Source organism: Vanessa cardui, chromosome 2 (genome assembly GCF_905220365.1).
Source record: "Vanessa cardui chromosome 2, ilVanCard2.1, whole genome shotgun sequence".
NCBI lineage: Eukaryota > Metazoa > Arthropoda > Insecta > Lepidoptera > Nymphalidae > Vanessa > Vanessa cardui.
In genome coordinates this window covers 11,339,712-11,360,225 of record NC_061124.1, presented here as the reverse complement: position 1 = coordinate 11,360,225, position 20,514 = coordinate 11,339,712, and the positions used below count along the sequence as shown (strand labels likewise).

Genomic DNA, 20,514 nt, shown 5'->3' with positions numbered 1-20,514 from the left:
TTTACCTACTCGTTATTTTGCCACGATTTCTTAGTTCTCACGTTTCAAAAAGAAGAATGACAAAAAGTTACAATATACCGACAGCTTGTTTACTTTCGCGTGAACGACGTTAATATCATGCGATTAAAATCTAACTATTGTCGTGTGTTCATTTATTTACAACAGTTTGTTAAGAGCCATACATGCTTAAATAGTTATCAGTTTTGATTTTATGAGGGCAATGCGGAGATAAGTATTGCATTTTGGTCAAGAGATCGCACAAAGTCGACAATAAAGTTTTTAGTTTTCACGAGAATTGAATTCGTTGTTGTTGATTTTATATTAATCTATCATGACATAATAAATTTAAAAAAAAGTTAGATATATGCAATATCTATCTTGCCCTAATGGAATATAACTCATATCGCTAAAAGGATATATTAATTTTTATCATTTGAGAGAAAACTGTACAATAGTGGCAGTAAAGAAAAAGTATATTATAAAAATGTAGCATCGCGGATGTCGAGAGGTGCAATTCGATAAGGCGTTATTGAGGCATCATTGTGTTACGACAGTGGATGTGGTCCCGAACCTCACAGATTTTATCACAGACGAGTGCCGTTACAATCGGTAATGATATGTGCAGTTAGGGTGTAGCTTTATTGCTTCCTAGTCGAAGCGCGTCGTGAGAACACGCCGGAGATAGACGCTCGTAAGAGGCACACGCGGGCTTCTACATAACGCTAACGGTAACGCCACCTCGCCACCTCGCCACCTCACCACATTGTGCGAAAACATACACGTTCGCGCAGTGCGCGTCAACGAACTTGATTACATGTGTTACGTTAATGTTACATCTCTAACCGGCATGCTACATAACAATAATTACGCGTCACTAGCCGCAGTATTCATGGCTCCACCCATGCGTACAAGGATACTTTATTTACACACACGTTTATGTGTCATTTGTGAAACTAATTGCAATAAACAATTAAAAACATTTAATGTAGTCATATCATTCAATAAATGACAGAAACATTGTATAGGATGTTAAATAAATCGACAAATTGTTTCAAACCCAATAAAACAAAACGTAGGAAGTATTTTTTAAAGAATTAAAAAAAATATTCATAATTGGAATGACATTTAAAACTCTTTTCCGCTATTCACATACGATATTAAAACTACTTGAGGTCATAACAGTATAAACTTGATCTTTATTATGGAATTATTGTGAAATTGAAATAATTGATTTGCACTACATATTAATATTAAGTATAAACATGTGTCCGCTCGGCGTGAATTAAATGATATCCCCGTTATAATTAGAGTATCGTATGAGTTATTTTAAATATATTCAATCCATTCGGCCGTACAAACGTGACTCACAAACTCTTGTAACCTTTATATTAATTCTTATAACAAATTCTAGCATCTCTGAGTAAATGTCTCATTTTTATTTCACCCAAAGGTAAACAACACATCAGCTACATTAAAAAGACCAGTTATATAGTCAATCAAATTCAATTACGAATTAAGGATTCATTTATATGGTTGCCAACATAAAGAAAGTAGGTTTACGATTACTACAGCCCAGCTTTTGCCTTTCACTAAGGTCTTTGTTACATATAATATAACTAACGGGAACGCAACGAATTCTGTATTTCCAATTTGAAATTTAGACTAAACTTGGAAGTTGAAGTGAGTAAGAGGATTTATAATCGTTTTACATATTGAAATAAAATGTATACCATGTTAAAAACGAACATCGTTCCGGATAATTTGTGATTTTTTTCTTGTGATTTTGCATTCGTTGAAAACTCTCAATTTAATAAAGAAATAGTGATTTCCAAATTATGCTTTTTAACTCATCGGTTTTACACACATTTTCGTTTACATGATTTACATGATATTTTTAATACACACAGATAAATAAATATTTTGAACAAGTTCTGGACTCTTGTTGTAAAGAGGTATGGCATGTTTGTATACATTGGACAACAGAGAAGATGCCGATTCTATACAGTCAAGTAAAAGTTAATGGTTTCTGTGGTCTTTTACCATGGCTATAAAGTCTTCTTTAAAAAAAACCTAACATTATTGTGAACAAATATAACATAAAAGAATCTATACGAGAAGTAAAATAATATTTTTCCCATTTAAAGTGTGTGCCTCAATTATTCCTCAACTCATCGGTTACAAATTACGCAGTGTCCTATATTTCATTCAGATATCATGTAACAATGCCGTTTTTTTCAACTAAGTCGAAAGGATGCTAATAACGCTAAATATTTTTATTTATTTATTTCCATACTTTTTAATTTTGACCTATGTTCGTGACCAATTTGAAAAATTTTGCGCAATATCCGTTCCGTCTTTTCGGATAATGCTTCGGCAACCATAGAATTTTGTAACACCTCAACCTTCGAGAGGGTACAGATTTTCTACCGCAGTCGGTCTTCGTGTTACTATTACAAATACGACATTGACTTTTGCGCGACTGGCTCTATTACAACTGTCAAAATGATGTCACTGGCTCGCAAAAACAATATATGTACGAGCATGAAACCTAATTTCGAATATATTTATACAGTTCTTTTGTTACGATTGGCTAATAAGTTATAATAAGCATTACAAAACTTATAAAATAATAAAATTGAGATTAGTCATATGATGAAAAATAAGTAATAACTATGAAACAGTAAATGTTTATTCTAATAAAGTAAGAAACTTTTAATATGTTGTTAAACAATATCTAATGATTGAGAATTTTATTGCAGCAGTATTATAGTAAGTATGAATATTTGATAGCGTTAGTATGGTGACTTTTTGAAATTAAGTTAGTATATGTTATAAATTATATGCTATTATAGTTCTAGCAACATATTAAAAAGTTAACATCGTTTATGTATACAACAATGAGATAAAAAAACATCCATACTACAACTATTACATTATAACTAACAAAAATGCAAAATCACCAAAAACGGTTTATATTTCAAGCCATTCCAATATACTCTATCTATTTAGTGTTTTTTACAAATAAATAAATATTACAAAAAACTATATGACGTAAAGTGATCTCTCACCGAGTTCTCAGACGATGACATGGCTATAGCTAATCGTTCAAGTAATAGTTTTTTTTGTCATGTTATGGGGGGGGCAAACGAGCAGGATAATATTATAGTATAAGTGTAGTACAAAAAGCAAATATTTCATAGTCACCATACTTAAACACACGGTAAAAAACATACGGTATAATGAAGTAAAAATTGAATAGTCTTTAAATATACAAATTAACGAAAGCGTGGGTGAGATAACCATGACGTAAATTCCTGTCATGTGGGTAATACTTTTACGAATAACCAACGATAGAAAAGGTTTGGATAACTGTTATGGCAAGGTGAATACTCGAGAGAATCCTCGAGAGTATTCACCTTGCCATAACAGTTTATTTTAGTCTACAGTTGCGTCGTTTTCATTAACTCTCTCTTAAAATATCCAAAATACTTTCAGAAGTAACGGATAATTAGACATTTTACAAGAGATAATAATCAATCCAACATGGGCTATACGATATGCAGACGTGCCATCCTTCACCGATTGCTATTCGCCAACCATGAGATCTATGATGCATATGCATATAACAACACTCGCTTACTTAAAACCTAGAACACAATCTATTTTTTTTTGGTGGTGGATGGTTTTTTTTATCTTGGCAGACGAGTATATGGGCCACCTGATGGCAAGTAGTCACCATCACCCATAGACAATGACTCTATAAGAAGTATTAACTAATCCTTACATCGTCAATGCGCCATCAACCTTGGGAACTAAGTTGCTATGTCCCTTGTGCCTGTAGTTACACTGGTTCATTCACCCTTCCAACCGGAACACAACAATACTAAGTACTGTTGTTTGGCGGTAGAATAATTACAGCAATACAAAGTATTGATATTTGGCAGTAAAGTAACGTAGTGAGGGCGGGGCACCCTCGGGCCTGCAGTAATGACATTACCACCGGGAGTAGCAATTACAAAATTATGAGCTATGTTTATTTTTGCTATTCGTTACTGAAATATGAAATATTCAATTCCTAAATTCGGATGAATATAAACAAATTGATTTATAATAATGACAAGATATGACATTAGATTTTTTCATGTGAACGATAATACTGTCAAATAGTAACAGCTACAATGGCCACCTATTTTTGTGAGGAAAGTTTGAAGCTTCTTTTTTACCATTCTCTATGGTAGTACGGATAGTTGATACGTTCGGCGTCTCAGAATTTCGTCCGGCACATGTAGGTATACAAGTTTATAGATAATTATTATGTTTATCTAATGAAACATCTCTCTTAATTTATTGCGCGTAACAATTTATAAACCTGACGACAGCTAAAGTAGTAAAGTAAAAAAAAAACTATCTTTGAATGATTTCATGAGTAAAGATTGTTTACGGCGTTTTCATGTTTCGTCTAAAGAAAGCATCTCAATTAATTAAAATTTAAAACTGCCATTTAAGTGTGAAAATGCAAAATAAAGAAAGTAATAGAAAAGGCATTTTTACCTACGTAGCTATATTTCGCGAAGACAATTACAACGGACAGTCAACGTAATGACGTTATTAATGACCCTTGGAGGAACATTAATATTGATAAACTCTTTTGTGCGACTCTATATAATAGCTTTTATTGTTTCACTCACAATAGATCAAATTGTAAAGCAATTAATGTGTTACTGATATTACAAAATAGAAATTACGGCTGTCATCAACAATAGTAAATCGTTGTTTTGTTAATTTTATTTTTATTTAGGCGATTTGTCTGTAATAATCATAAACGCACTGATGAATTAATTTATTACACAATAGCGCCAAGATTAAGTGTGGGGATGTCCAGATGTAAAAATTACTAACCCGTTTGTAGCGGGTTTATGTTATGACAAAAGTATCTCTCCTTTTTTAAGAGACGCTTTTTCCAGCGATTGAAAATCTTATCAATAAATATTAAATTTTGTAACTCGTGAGACCGCTCAAAATCATCTAAATTTTACGCATCCTTCTCGTACATAATAAAAATAAAGAGTAATGGACTTACAGAATCATCTATCCAAACAATGACAGCTCTATGAAGATTATCAATAATCAAGTTTTACCGTAGTGTTTCAGATCATATGAATCTAAATATAATTTCACAGAAAATAGATGTTAGAAACGGGACTGTTTTAAAATTAGATAATTAATTATTAGATGGTAGATAAATTTGGCGTTTCCTATTTTTTTTATCTAATTTTAAAGTTAAAGTTACTCAAAAATCAAACAAAAGCATTTTTTACTTATACTAGAAAGTAAATGACAAGGCGACGAAATTAATAACAAAATTAAAAAATAGACGTTTTATTATAAAACTATACTTTCCACGACACGGTATTGTCAAATATAAGAATTAATCGCTTTCAGTTCATGTGAAAAATTACCATGTTGGCCAACCCACAAATTACGTCCACAGCGGCCGCATTGTAGACAAGCAAACTTTGTTTTAAATATAGTTGAATGTGCTCCAAATGTGTCATCTCATGGCATTTGGTCACCAACGTCCATAGATTTTGTCGCCGTATAAAAATTAACCATTCCATGTATCGCAAATAAGATTCTGCTGGGAACTAACATGTTACACCCCTTCTGCTTGTGAACACACTGGCTCGATCCTTCACCCTTCCTTTATAAAACATACCAAGTGCAATACTTTGTATGTTTACGGTAAAATATCTGATTCTGAAGTGCCGTCTTTAAGGCAACGAGCGGTCAGATATTGCTCGGCGATGCCATCCCCACAAAAAATATATACCCCCGCCCTTAAATTACGGCGGGACTGATGCTAGTATATTTCATGTTTTATTTTACAAAAACCAACACCAAGTAACAAAGCAGAAATTATAAACGGACGTCCTACAACAGAAAAGAAAAGCAATAAGACAAAGCTCAGTTTAATTTAATCATTTAATTTTGCAATCATATAACTTATACTTAGCAGGAAATAGTAAAGAAAAATAAAAATGATTAGACCATGCGAATGAATGGCTCAAATAGGGGCATCTAAAAAGTTTAATTATAGACCACTTGGGCGAATATGAGAGATAGCACAGTCGGCAAGACAGTCAATCCTCGTGACAGAACGAGCAACGAGAATTAAAGGGAAATTATGCGCTCTTACTTTCTACGATAAGTTGTTGATGTCGAGCTTTTTCAGTATTTTTAATGGTTTTTCAAAATACATTTGTTTATAAAAGATATTCCGCAACCCTTCATTTTAAGAACAGTGTGTGTTTGTGCCCACAGTATATCCATATAGCCATATCATATACTCTGCTCTTTAAGGTAGACCACCATATTTCTATAATTAGACTTGACAAAAGCTCAAATTGTATTATTCCGTAGTATTCTGTATTTGTGTCGGATTTAATAGGAAATGTTTGAAATGTATATATGTACAGTCAAAGTAAGAAAGATTTCGTCAGTTTTCAAATTCATTACTTTATCAAGTCGTAAACTCTTTACATTTACCTACTACCTACCGCGTACCTTTGGGGCTGTCCATTAATCACGTGAGGCTTGAAAGGGGGGGGGGGGGGTTAGATAAAAATCACGAAAATAACACAAGGGTGAGGGGGGGTGTAGTAAGATATCTCGTGTATTTATTTTTTCGTCTAATGCGCGATTTTTAAACAAATATGGTCCTTTATTTCAGAATAAAATAAGATTATAGTTTATACCTGTATTTAAATTAAGATAATATTCAGAAAATTTTAAGATTCGTTGTAGGTACTCAAAATACACGTGATGTTGAGAAAGGGGAGGGGGGGTGGTCTTAAACCTCACTACGTATCACCAATGGGGGAGGGCGGGTTAAAAAATGCTAAAAAAAGATCACGTGATTAATGGACAACCCCTTTTGAAATTAAAGCCCTAATCTGACAACAGCATATAAAATTAGACATATAGTGCGATAACTTGGTTCGAAATAGTGTTACATCTTTGGACTATGTCTAGTTTCATAACAACATGAAATCTTTTTAGTGACGTAATTACGTTAGTCAATACAAATTTAAATTAGAAAAACCAAGGAGAAGAAACTTTTAACTCCTACCTACCTACCTACAAAACTACATGATTTAACGAATAAATTCTTATGCAATTATAAAGTTTAAGCTTTTGATTACTAAAAAAATCATTTTTCAGTAGTAGAACAGAATGAGATGGGGAAGTACAAAGTATTCGATATCAATCGCCTGTAAAGATTTATGAATACTAGAATGATTGTTTTTGCCTATCAGATGCCACACCATGGCGGCTCGTGTGTTAGATCACTCGATATAATAAAATTTAATTAATTAAAAAATAATGCACTTTTATGACTTCAAAATTAAAGTATTTAAGTTAATTATTACATATGTTTTACTTTTTATCAAATAATATTATTTATTTTGTACTACCGAAACTATCAAAATAGTGATATAGGGGGAATGAATAGATACTTTTTTCATCATCACAAATTTTATTAATTTCAACACAGAAACTGTGTACGGTTGAAATTAATAAAAGATCATTATTAAGCTAGTTAAGACTTTTTTAAAAGGATAGATTCATAAATATAATATTATTAATATGCTTGCACTAAAAGTTTATAAACCACGAGTATGAATCGTGCACATCCAGTGGAGTAGCTATCGTAGGGCAGGTGGTGCAGTGCACCGGGGCCCCGGAGTTCAGGGGGCCCTCTAAACTAAACCTTAAGCAGCTGAAGCTAGAAAAACACGACCCCGAGCACAATATTTCTTATTTGGTATCTATAATTTTAAAGGGTAATTATTAGTTAAAGAGGGATGATGGGAAAGAGGGGGTGAGGGCCCGATTCTTTTTTATGCACCGGGGCCCTTACTCAACTAGCTACGCCACTGCGCACATCCGACTATTGCAAAAGCATCTGTTGTAATAATCGCGAAAATTTAAGACAACATCATCTCAAATTGAAAGTAAAGGCGCACCGCACGACGTTGCAAGTATGGATAAAAGTTTAATATATAAAAGTATATTTAAGGAAACTGCTTCGTGACACATACGAGTGCTCCTGCACGACTGCTCCGAGTACACAAATAATAATTCCATTGAAATAATCGGTAACCTCGCACACCTACCACTGATTTTAAAGCAGTGGAACTAAAGTTTGTGATTAGGATCCCATTGAAATATGATCCATCTAAATAGCATCACATTTTATGTGAATTTAAATCAAGTACTTTGTACCGAGAAACAGGATTCTTGGGAGAAAGTACAAAATCGCAGACGCCTACTTCACGAACCTAAAGGCCGAAAGCGCTTAAAAAGAAACAATACTCTGGAAGGAACAATGCATATTGAATAAAAGTTTAAATAAAAACAAGTATAATAAAAGCTATCGCTACGGAAATGCTAATTTTGAGAGTCGCTAGTTGTACAGCGTGCCACTGACCTGCAGCTCGAAGGGCTGGTGGTGCTGCGAGTCCGGCGCCGGCTGCACGACGGACGCTCCGTTGACGAGGCCGGCGCCGCCCACGCCGCTGCTGGCGCCGCCCACCGCGCCCACGCCCACGCCGCCCACGCCTCCCACGCCTCCCACTCCGCCCACGCCGCCCACGCCGCCAACGCCACCCGCGTACTGCAACGGACTCGCGGTTAGTACAACTCCGACTTCATAAACATTAAGGTCTAGTAACGTAACAAACAATATAGCAGCTGACCTGTTGCGTGCTAGCAAAACTGTTGTTGTCAAATTGCGGATGCTGTTCCATTTGCAAAACGAGTTCGATGTGTTGATTCATTGAGTCGTTGAGTGTCATTCCTGAAATATTTAACATTCATTAGATAATTCTCATACAAGGGACTAGAACAAGTAATCTGTGGTTTCGATTCTTATACTTGACACAAACTTATGTAGTATGTTTTAAGAAGTGAATTTCATTCCTAATTTTTTCATGGAATCTTTGTATATATTTATATATTTCACACCTTAGATGTTTTTTTAATAATGAACATCAAGAATAATACCTAATTTTTCGCACCTTAAATGCATAGTCTATTAATTATGAGTAAATGATTCAGTTTTACATTACAGTTTGGTTCAGGCCGCCAAAGTATGATATATACTATGTTTTTCGTACTAGATACGTTACATTTATAGCTGCGGCCGTCATTACATATGATGGTACGGGAGCCATAGAGATATCGTGCGTGGCTGCTGATATCCAAATATCAGAACACTTGCAGCAACCGGAAACCCTTTTGTTTCTCAGAAATATTTAGCAATAACTTTGATATCTCTTATAAAATCTGAACAGACTGTAAACTATTATAATGTTAATCGTCTTTCCAAACAATAACATAACGGAAGGTCCACTAGATACAGCCGATTGGTTACTCAAGTTGGCAGCTCAGTATTTCAGCTACCAAAGACGAGCTGGCGAGGACTTTTGATTGAGGCATTTGTCGTTTTTTTACTCGTTTAAATACATTTAAATAATGCTTACCTGGATGTATTTGTGGGTGCTGAGGATGCGGTAATCCTTGAAGTGGCGCAACACCAAGCATTCCAGGGTGGTGCTGAAAATACAAATATTAAACTTAACTGATATACACATGAAAACGAAAGGTTCCTCTCTTCTCAACAAGAATGAGAGTAGGCACAGCAGCGGGACATTTACAAGCTGATGTGGTATAAAACACTCTAAGTTGGCTCTCATGCTGAAACTCTCTCTCATTCTAAACAAAGACTATTTTGAATTAATGTCCTTAAACTAAGAATTGAAGGACATTAATTCAAAACCATGTATCTATCAAAAGGTATTTATTTATTATATTCTTAAACGAACAATGCTTTTTTTTTATTTAGTGTAACTAGCATGGTCTTAAGTCGAATTTCTGCCTTTCCAAGATTTCATATACCCTCCCAGCCAAACTTATTTTATTGTAGTAGGTTTCCAGAATAATTATCTTAAGTCACACTGACTGGTTAATATTATCGCAAAAAAAAATATTTCATTACACTTTAATAGTCTCATAAAGGGGTATTAAAGAAAAATTGTTACATTACTTATAATTAATATTCATACTCTTAAGGTTTTCAGACAAAAATGTAGATTTTGTAGAAGACGCATACAACTCACAATGCGAGTAATGTCTTAATTTATGCGCTCCTTTACTAGACATCAAAGGCTCATGATATTTTTATTCTTGAGCTTTAAAACGCTCTTCAACCTTCGTTGCATACCTGCGGGTGCTGCAGATGCGGCATGTGGTGCAGCGGCTGCGGCTGCGGCGCGGGCAGCGCGTGCGGCGGCAGCAGCGGGAACGCGGCCGCGTCGCCGTTGCGCACGGCGCCCACCACGCCGCCCACGCCCGCGTTGACGCCCACCACGCCGCCCGCGCCCGCGCCGCCCTCCTCCTCGGCGGGCGACGGCTGCCGCGAGCCCGGCGTGCGACTGCAACGTGACGCGCCGCTCAGTGGGGGCTCGGAAGCGGACACCATCGGCTTATGCTCAGTGTTTCGTGCGATTTTTTATAATATTATGATGGCAGTTTTTTTAATCTTCAGTTTATTATAGATTAAAAAAAAAACTAATGGAAACATTATTTCAAGAAGCCTTATATTTCAGGTGAATTTAAAATAAATTGTGTTTCGGTTTGAATGTTAAGTTAGCACTGGCTAACTTAACATTCAAATACAACAAGCAAAAGGACCTCTTCGTTCCCAAGGTTGGTGTTGGCAAAGAAGGGAGTTTTTTATATTTCTTACAGCAACAATGTCTATGGACGGTGGGGAATAATTTTAAAAATCTACCTATACTCATTTCATATCGTATTTTTATATAGAACAATTTTCGTCTATGGATCGTATATGGTTTAAATCATTTATCACAAGACAAATGCAAACATTTCAATGTGGATATTATTTTATTATGGTTTTAAGTGTTTATAAAATGTGTAATATGTATGATATTACACATAAGAATACACAGACACATAAGAAGTCTAACAATGACATAAAAAATATATTGATTCAAGTTGTACAATTTTTTTATAATCACCGACCAATAAAGGTATCAATGATATTTTTTACTTTTTTTAACGACCTCGTATTGTTTTTGTGGTATTTATTTTACGCGACTATAATATAAAACGCAAGTTATATCACACGGCAAAGAAATTCGTTCCGCAATTAATTAAGCTGACAATCAATAAAAGTGTAACAACGAAACTATCTAAGAAAATCAGCCGACGCGATGATTCAGACATTAACATCAACAAAATGATAAAAGATTAGAGCGGGGAGCGCGCCGCGCGTGGCATTGACGGAGGCCGCGCGCGCGGTTATTGCCCGCCCGCCGCTAGCGCCGCCGCTCGCCCAAACTGGTTATCGCGAGAACACAATCTGCCTTTATTATTGTTCGCGAGCGACCTGTTCGATCGCTCATTACAGCTTTAATTAATATTTCAAGTGTCGGCCCGCGTCTCGGCGCTGCCTCTTATCTACGGGGGCGACTTCTCGTTGATGACATATTACCATGGCAACGAGTGACTAATGCCATTTAGTAACGTTCCCTGCAAAAAAAATCGCACGCCACACTTGCAACAAATTATCGTTACTTGAAGGCCTTGTCGTCCTCCTGGCCGTTGTGCAGCCCGTTGGGCATGGGCGCGTGGTCGTGCATCTCGTGCAGGTCCTTGTCGAAGGGCGAGCCCGCCTTGTCGTCGGCGCGCTCCTCCAGCACCATGCCGCGCAGCCCCGACACCACGCCCGCCACCTTCTCGCCGCCACCCGCCACTCCGCCACCCTCTGCATCATACCATTTTCGTCACGCTTCCTCTCATATATCTCAAATTGTTTATAATTAAAGTTGTTTACACTTTTTTAAATTATAATAGGAGACGTTATCAAATGCACTCAAAATGTTTGGCAATTCAAATGATAGTCTTCATAGTATGCCGAGCTGTACCTGTGGGTGATCCACGCAGCACGTACTCGACCATCTTGACGCCGAGGCCGGCGGAGTCGCGCGGGGAGAGGATGCTGCTGGCGTCGCCTCCGAGGAAGGCGACGCCGCGCCGCGTGCCCATCATCGGAACGCCCACGTTGTGTTCCACTGCTGATTTATGATGTACAATTTTAAAAGCGTAGATTTAATTGCAATTTTTCTTCCATGAAATAGATTTTTTGTTATAATTTTAAATTTAGTAAAAAAATATGTACCTTGAGCAGACCAAGTGGGATCTCGCCACATTTGTTCGGGATTTAGTTGCAAGGGAGGCAGATGAGGTGGGCCTTTGCTATCACCTCCAGCACCGGGCCCTTTGTCCCACAATTTTTTTGCAGCAGGTGCAATCTAAAAAACACAATTAACACAATGTTATATATTTTAGCATGTGCTTAATTGTATAATCCCCCCAACACTTATTGAATAGGAATGTTAAACAAATAAATTTTATCAATTAATTTCAACTTGCATAAAAAAAATACTTTAAATTTGTATATAAATGGTTGAAAAAAAAAACAAACGTTATTAAAACGCGTAAAGTGTTTCAAATTAATATTAAAATTTATAAATAAATGTTGAAACAATATTAATGACGTCCTGACATATTTCCTAAATGTATATGTACTGTAAGGAGGCAAATAAATAAATATACTAATATGTATCTCAATTAAAACATGAAAAGTATCCATGATGATGCTATTGGGTATCCTAGAAAATATTAAACTAGAAAATTAAATGATATATTTATAAATAGGAAAAATGTATCGCTATCAACATTATGTCCATTTAACACTTCCAATTATTGTTTAAGCATATTAAATTATTTTAGTATATAACGGAGGAGGCATGTCCGAGCGCGTTTTTAAAAAACATGACATCAGCATAGCTGACGTCACGAGTGTCAGAGTTTCGATCTTTAACCATCTTCGGTGGTATGAAATAAAACTCAGGAAATAATCATCTCTGATTTATTCCAATATGAGACGGTCCGATCGCTCCGACGGCTCGACCAAGTCTGTCGAAACCGGCAGTCGCTTGACCTTTTATAACAAAAATAGGTGGGTAGACTTATTCACTCAAGATAACAGTTGTTTACAAACATTAAATTTTTCAGAGTAATTTAACATTTCAAAATTCACTAAAAATTATTCATTTAACAATGAAACAGTTTTAAGTTATTAAAATAATCATTTCTGGACACGTGTTTTTCTTAAATTCGTGGTTCCGCGCCGACACGGCCATTCTGACAGGCGGTGCGCGCTCTGCACCTGCCTAAGTTGTGCGATTGGAAATCTGCGAATCAAAAAACATTTTTGAAGCAGGTATCTGTAAGCAACACATCATGTTGACCTTTGATAATTGTTTTGTAAAACAGTACACAAAGAAATCTCTCATGCACCTTTATTATAATAAATATGGGCAGATTTTACGCATACTATGCTCATAACTGTGTCATAATAACTGTTAAAGGTTCTCGTAGATCTGTGGTGTATACATGTCTATACCACGGTCCACAAGGTCTCCCTACGGTATCTCATGGTTCTCTGTGGATACATCAAGGATCCGTGGGTAGCTCGAGGGTAACACGTGGTTAGCTCAGAGGTATCACTCTCCAGACTATGGTATATACATGGCTACTAAAGGTTCTCGTAGATCTGTGGTGTATACATGTCTAACCACGGTCCACAAGGTCTCCCTACGGTATCTCATGGTTCTCTGTGGATACATCAAGGATCCGCGGGTAGCTCAAGGGTAACACGTGGTTAGCTCAGAGGTATCACTCTCCAGATTACGGTATATAAATGGCTACCACGGCTCCACAACGCCTCCCAACGGTATCTCATGGTTCACTTTTGGATACATCAAGGATCCGTGAGTAGTACGAGGGTAACACGTGGTTAGCTCAGAGGTATCACTCTCAAACCAGAGTGTACGTGTGTAGTTATGGTTGCATGAGGAATCTCAATGGTAATTAATATTCAAAATTTATTTTTTTTCTTTTTTTGTTATTGCTCTTTTTTATTTCTTTAGATTTTAAGAGGTAAGATAAGTAAATTTTGCCTCACAGTTTTATGCGATGATTAGTTCTCGTCGATGCTGACCACTCGCACTGACTGACCAGCTCGTGATATGGACGACAACTCCCACTGTCACGGCCATTCTGCGGGACGGTGCGCGCTCTGCACCAGTCGCATTTCTTGGTCGCCCGGCTGCGGTGCACGACGAAGCTGATCACGAGCGCCCTCTGCCGACCACCTTCTCCACTGTCGTTATTCTTATGAAACCTGCAAATCTCGAAAGACACAATTAATTAATCACATCAAGTAATGGTGGTTACGTGGACTCTTTATTAATGTCGATCAGTTTTAAGAGGTTCAGGTGGTATGCAATGTTTTCTTTGTGTAAAAAGTGGGTGGTGCAACTCCATATACTAGATGCACTGTTCGGTCTCGCAGTTCTTCCTTTTTATTAACTCGTTTTTGAGGGTAGTAATAATTCTTTCCACTTGGCCATTTGCTCGGCTGGTTCCTGACGTGTTGTTTATCTTAGTGTGTCTCATTTCCCCATGATATCCATGATCTCCGTGATCCACATGTTCACTTGTTGATTTTTCAATTAAGATGTTCCACACATATGAACAGCATGGCAAATGAGGATGCCCTTGAAGTGTATTGTTCTTAATTGTTGACGTCCTCAAGTGTTGACGAACTGGGTACTCCCGCACTAGTCGGCCTTGGAGCTGATGAATGATTTATTGGATTCGTGGTTTGCGGTCCTCCCACATAGATGGGCCTCATTACACCGGGCAGTAACTGTGCAGTGCTTAGAGATCTTCGTATCACTTCGCAATATGGTTATGTCTTGTAGCGATCCTTATGTGACAGGTGAAACCGAAGCTGATGAGGACGTAGCAGAGATCGGAGTTTGTTCCAATCCCACTTCTGATAACGGAGGAGGCATGTCCGAGCGCGTTTTTAAAAAACATGACATCAGCATAGCTGACGTCACGAGTGTCAGAGTTTCGATCTTTAACCATCTTCGGTGGTATGAAATAAAACTCAGGAAATAATCATCTCTGATTTATTCCAATATGAGACGGTCCGATCGCTCCGACGGCTCGACCAAGTCTGTCGAAACCGGCAGTCGCTTGACCTTTTATAACAAAAATAGGTGGGTAGACTTATTCACTCAAGATAACAGTTGTTTACAAACATTAAATTTTTCAGAGTAATTTAACATTTCAAAATTCACTAAAAATTATTCATTTAACAATGAAACAGTTTTAAGTTATTAAAATAATCATTTCTGGACACGTGTTTTTCTTAAATTCGTGGTTCCGCGCCGACATATATTTTAAGCAATTAATGAAATAAGAATTACACAATTCTTGTAACCTACACAAAAATACACATCTCAAGTCAACTCAAACTCACAAAACTTTATTCAATATAGAAGCATTACACTTTCTTATTGATGGTCAATTGAAACACTACCACCAGTTCGGAAAAGAAAATACCCTGACCTGAGAGGAACCGGCGAAAGAAACTCAGTATAAATAAACAATTTAATATGAGATGAAATAGCCAGGAGGCGATCGTTTCATTCCCAAGGTGTGCTATCGATCATAAACTCATTTATTGTATAATAACCTTTTGCACACAAGCATACCTTAATAATTTTTTTTAAATTTGACAACAGAGGCATTTTGTACGCTTTCTGGGATCCTGTTGTAAAACCATATACATTGCCCCACAAAGGAGTTACTGACTCTATGCAGTCGAGTAACAGGAGTAACAAGTTTGTGTTTGTTCCTTGTACCAATGTTATGAAAAATCATTAATATTTTTTCGTACATACATAACATTGCAGAATATATATTGAGAAGCAACAGTCAATATCTTGATTTCTTTAAATTTATTCCTTAACGATTCTTTAGCTCCTAGGTTATAGATTGCGCGAATAGCCCTCTTCTGTAGCACAAATATGGTATAGATAGTGGCTGCGTCATCTCATTCTCAAATAACACATTCTCTCATCACAACGTAAATTTGAAAACATAGTATTTTAACAATATTTCATATGCTCATAATATTTTTAAATAATTTTGTGAGAAATTAATTTCAAAATTAAGGCACTTTCTGACACAACCTAGAGGACAATCAAGCTCGTAAGGCACTAAACATTTGGGTCAAAACATCAAGGTTATATACAAACTACATGTAATATAATTCTTTTAAGGTTTATAAATGGAAGTTACCAATATACATATGTAATTTTGATATTTAATTATAATAATAATAATAAATATGAGACAACATCACATACATTACTCTGATCCCAATGTAAGTAGCTGAAGCACTTGTGTTATGGAAATCAGGAGTAACGACGGTACCACAAACACCCAGACCCAAGACAACATAGAAAACTAATGGTAATCTACATCGACTCGGCCGGGAATCGAACCCGGGACCTCAGAGTGGCGTACCCATGAAAACCGGTGTACACACCACTCGACCATGGAGGTCGAATTAAACAACAAGTATATCTTAACTTATCTCATACAAATCAAGTATAAATATAACATGTATAATCAATTTGAAATATTGTTAAGCAGTATTTTGTAAAGCATGGTAATACCCACATATTAAATAAATTAAGCACCTTTAATAAGCTTTTCCAAAAATTCTCATATACTTAACAAACAACAAATATTGAACTGTTACTTTGGTGAAAAATAAATAAAAAATAGCATCAGCTCTAAGCAAAAGGGTAAAAAATAGATTATAATTAAGTGGTATTCTGGTTAATCCTCCTTATTTTCATAAAAAAAAAATAGTTAAAACTTGTCAACAACAACACTGATAAAGAGGATAAATACATAAGTAGTTATGAGGAAAAAGGATATAATTGAAACTTTGAGGTTATTTAAATTCCCTTGTACACAATGTTATGTTAGACATACTAAGTTTAACCCCATTACAATGTTTCATAACATATAGCCAAGTCCAAATAAATAACAATTATTCTTTGGAACTATTCACATGAAACATTTGTCATCACAATTGATCATTAAACTTAAAATTAAAGAGACCAAATATAGTAACAATTAAAACAATTTCAGAATAATAAATTTGACTATGACTACGGTGATTTCGTTTCGTTTCATTTCATTGAAAATAATTTACGGTTGTCTCAATTATTAATATTAATTATAAATTTAATTTGATACCTTTGCTAAAATAAATCAGTGAACAAAAAGAAGTAGATCATTTAATTTCCTATTAATAAATTTTTACTTTACTATGTATACTTTCTTTTAACCTTTTTTTTTCTTATAATTCATTCGCTTCAATTTTGAAAATATTTTTAAAAATCTACAGGTAAAATTCATTTATAAAGACTAAAGTTTATTTAGTCTGCATCTTGAAAATATTACTAACGAATGTTAGCATTTGTGTGAACCTAACCTTTACAAAGTTATTTAAGTAGTACCTAATTGATTCTATTAGTTTTGATAATTCGATTTTGCAAATATATTTATACATTATAATAAAATCATTTGATCTCTGTTGCATGTTCCTTGACCTGAGAACAAGGGATCAAGTCCTGTGATAATAAAAATATTACAAGTAATTTTGATAGAATACGACTGGGGAACGATATTTGCCTTTATAAGTTCAACAGAATGTAATACGATATATTGATGACTTAGTATTTTCAGAACCGATGTATTAGTGTTTGTGTTAGTTTGTACACCGGTGAATATAATAATTACGAGCTAGAAATGGCGGACGCCGGTGACAAGTAAACAAAACAAAAACCGACCTGTTGCGTAGAAAAAGGAAGAATTTCATCATTTCATGACATAAAAGGAACTTTTTATACAATAAATTAGAATACTAAACATATAAACTCACCATGTCGGGGCCCATATCCTTAACATTAGGTTCGAAAAAAAAGTCACTCAAAGGTTTCATGCGTACAAACCACCTAAAGCTCGCTCATGTACCACAATGAAAGCTTATCGTATGATAGAACACACTAAACATCGATCACTAGTTTCTGTATGATATTTACACTAAAACCAACATAAAATAACACATTTCTTACACTAAAACTTTCATAAACAGCAAAATAAAACTGGAAGAGCTAAACTCAAAAGTACAATGTTGACTTGTTTCGAACAAAGGACATACGCCGACCACAGCGCCTGCGTTAACTTCCCGAGTACGGGAGCGTCGGACGAAGTGAGGCTTCTCGAAATGTTTAACAGATGGCGCAAAACACAACGCCAAGAATTCAAATCGGCGTTTTACGATTATTTTTGTTGTGCTCGCCTAGAACTTTTTTAGACTTTTATAAGATTTATAAGATACCGTTTTAAAAATATTTATAGTATTATATTCATAAAATATTTGTTTCGATAATTTATATATTAGTCGTTATTATTTTGTGTTGTTGATTCTAATGACATTGGCAACATTTTTATACTGCAAGGGCATAAAATAATATAGGCAGAAAAGGCTTAAAATAATAATGCAGATAAAATCATCTGAGAATTTAATTTTACATTTATTAAGGTATATACATCAAATAAACAAAAATAAGGCTTTCTTGAAATGTTAGAAAGTTTCGAAGCTTTAACGTTTTTTATAATATAATTAACGAATATTTTTTTATATTTCTAAAAATAATGCCTCATAATTATCTGATAATATAATTATGAGGATAATATAATTATAACATTTTGTTAATGGGAATCATCGAACATCGAAATATGTTGTTACATATTTCGGTGTCTCCTTTTTTCGGATGTAAAATCAAGGCTGCTGGAAAGGGAAGAAGTCAGTGTTTAAATACGTGCTTATGAATGTAAAGCAAATAAGTTATATTCGTTCTAATGTAATATGTATGTATACTATTAGCCATCTGCCGCGGTTTTACTCGCATTTAATGTTATTCGCTCGTCTCCGCTTCGCTGAGCATTAAATAAACAAAAGGGGGAGGATGGAAAAGAATTCAAAAAAGTATAAAGTAAAGTAAGTAAGCCTTTAACTATCTGCGTCTACTAGTCATAGCCTCCTACCGATACATTCAATAGTTTTCACGGGATTGACGCACCAATAAATATTTTTTTCAATTTATTTATGTTTATACCAAATATAACGAAACATTTTATAATATCGAAATTAAATTTCCTTTTGTTTCTTCACTATAATGTTCCGATGCTCCATTTGAATTTTCTTAAATAATCTAAGAATAATATAAATATAGAAGAAGATAGAAAATACCTATCTGTTTCAGTCAGTTTACCATAAGGTCACTGCTCTGCTCCTTGGTGTGAAGGAGTTAGTGTGAGGTTATGTAGCGTAACCTTTCTCAATAAATGGCCTACTTTACACAAAAATATTCGACTTTACGACTTTCGGACTAATACTTTAAAAAATTAACGCCTTCATCCAAAGAAACCCAGCTTTCCTTTGCCTTATAATATACTAGTATCCATCCGCAGCTTCGCCCGCATGTGTGGCGAAGGCAGGTGTTAGTTACCATACGTTCTTTTCTTTAACTGACAACATTGTATACAAATATAATTTCATGATAATCGGTTGTGTATTTAATATGTGAAAGAGTAACAAATAAACAGACTTACAACCCATACATATTATAAGTTAGAATAATATACGTATAACAATAATTGATTATGTGTTATAATATCGAGCTTTGAACTCATTAACATTGAGTTGACAACTTGAAAGAGACTCCCATTAGGTTACACAAAAGTCCAACTAGTATGCTAGCAATTGTAAGTATATACACTTATTATAGTTTTACTTGGTGGTAGGGCTTTGTGCAAGCCCGTCTGGGTAGGTACCACCCACTCATCAGTTATTCTACCGCCAAATAACAGTACTCAGTATTGTTGTGCTCCGGTTTGAAGGGTTTGAGAAGAGTTTGGAAGTTTGAGTGAGCCAGTGTAACTACAGGCACAATGGACATAACATCTTAGTTCCCAAGGTTGGTGGCACATTGATGATGTAAGGAATAATTAATATTTCTTACAGCGTCATTGTCTATGGGCGATGGTGACCACTTACCATCAGGTGGCCCATATGCTCGTCCGCCAACATATAACATAAAAAAAAGTTAAGCTTTTGCTTAATTTTATAAATATAATTTCAAATATTTGTTTAATAGTTTTATTAGTAAATGTTTACTTTAATTAAGAGCCATTGTAAGATTAGAATCACGTATGATTAGAAACAACAAGTGTTGTTTAATTTTGTTATTAATGAATTAGGTAATATTGCAAAATCTTGTTAATTTACCATGTACCATGTAAGTACTTCATTAACAAAAACGAAATCGTAAAGCCCAATTTTAATCACGACCTCGAGATGGCCCAGCAGATATTATAAGACGTAAATCAGAAGCAAGGACTCGTACTTTTTACATTGTTTTA

General features: G+C 35.3%; 1 protein-coding gene across 3 annotated transcripts in view; it reads right to left on the bottom strand.

The window, feature by feature from the left end:
* LOC124540513 (maternal protein pumilio) overlaps positions 1-20,514 on the bottom strand; it is a 69,656-nt gene that overhangs the window by 43,655 nt on the left and 5,487 nt on the right. The window contains exons 1-8 of one of the 3 annotated variants that reach the window (XM_047118160.1): positions 17,969-18,252; positions 12,266-12,398; positions 12,012-12,161; positions 11,662-11,851; positions 10,286-10,496; positions 9,546-9,618; positions 8,760-8,860; positions 8,492-8,677 (exon numbers count right to left, since the gene is read on the bottom strand). In XM_047118160.1, the coding sequence (XP_046974116.1) occupies positions 8,492-8,677; positions 8,760-8,860; positions 9,546-9,618; positions 10,286-10,496; positions 11,662-11,851; positions 12,012-12,161; positions 12,266-12,398; positions 17,969-18,028 (1,104 nt within the window). In that variant the 5' untranslated portion in view covers positions 18,029-18,252. Of the gene's footprint in view, positions 1-8,491; positions 8,678-8,759; positions 8,861-9,545; positions 9,619-10,285; positions 10,497-11,661; positions 11,852-12,011; positions 12,162-12,265; positions 12,399-17,968; positions 18,253-20,514 lie in introns of those variants that run through there. The other 2 variants (XM_047118150.1, XM_047118140.1) reach the window with 2 other exon arrangements.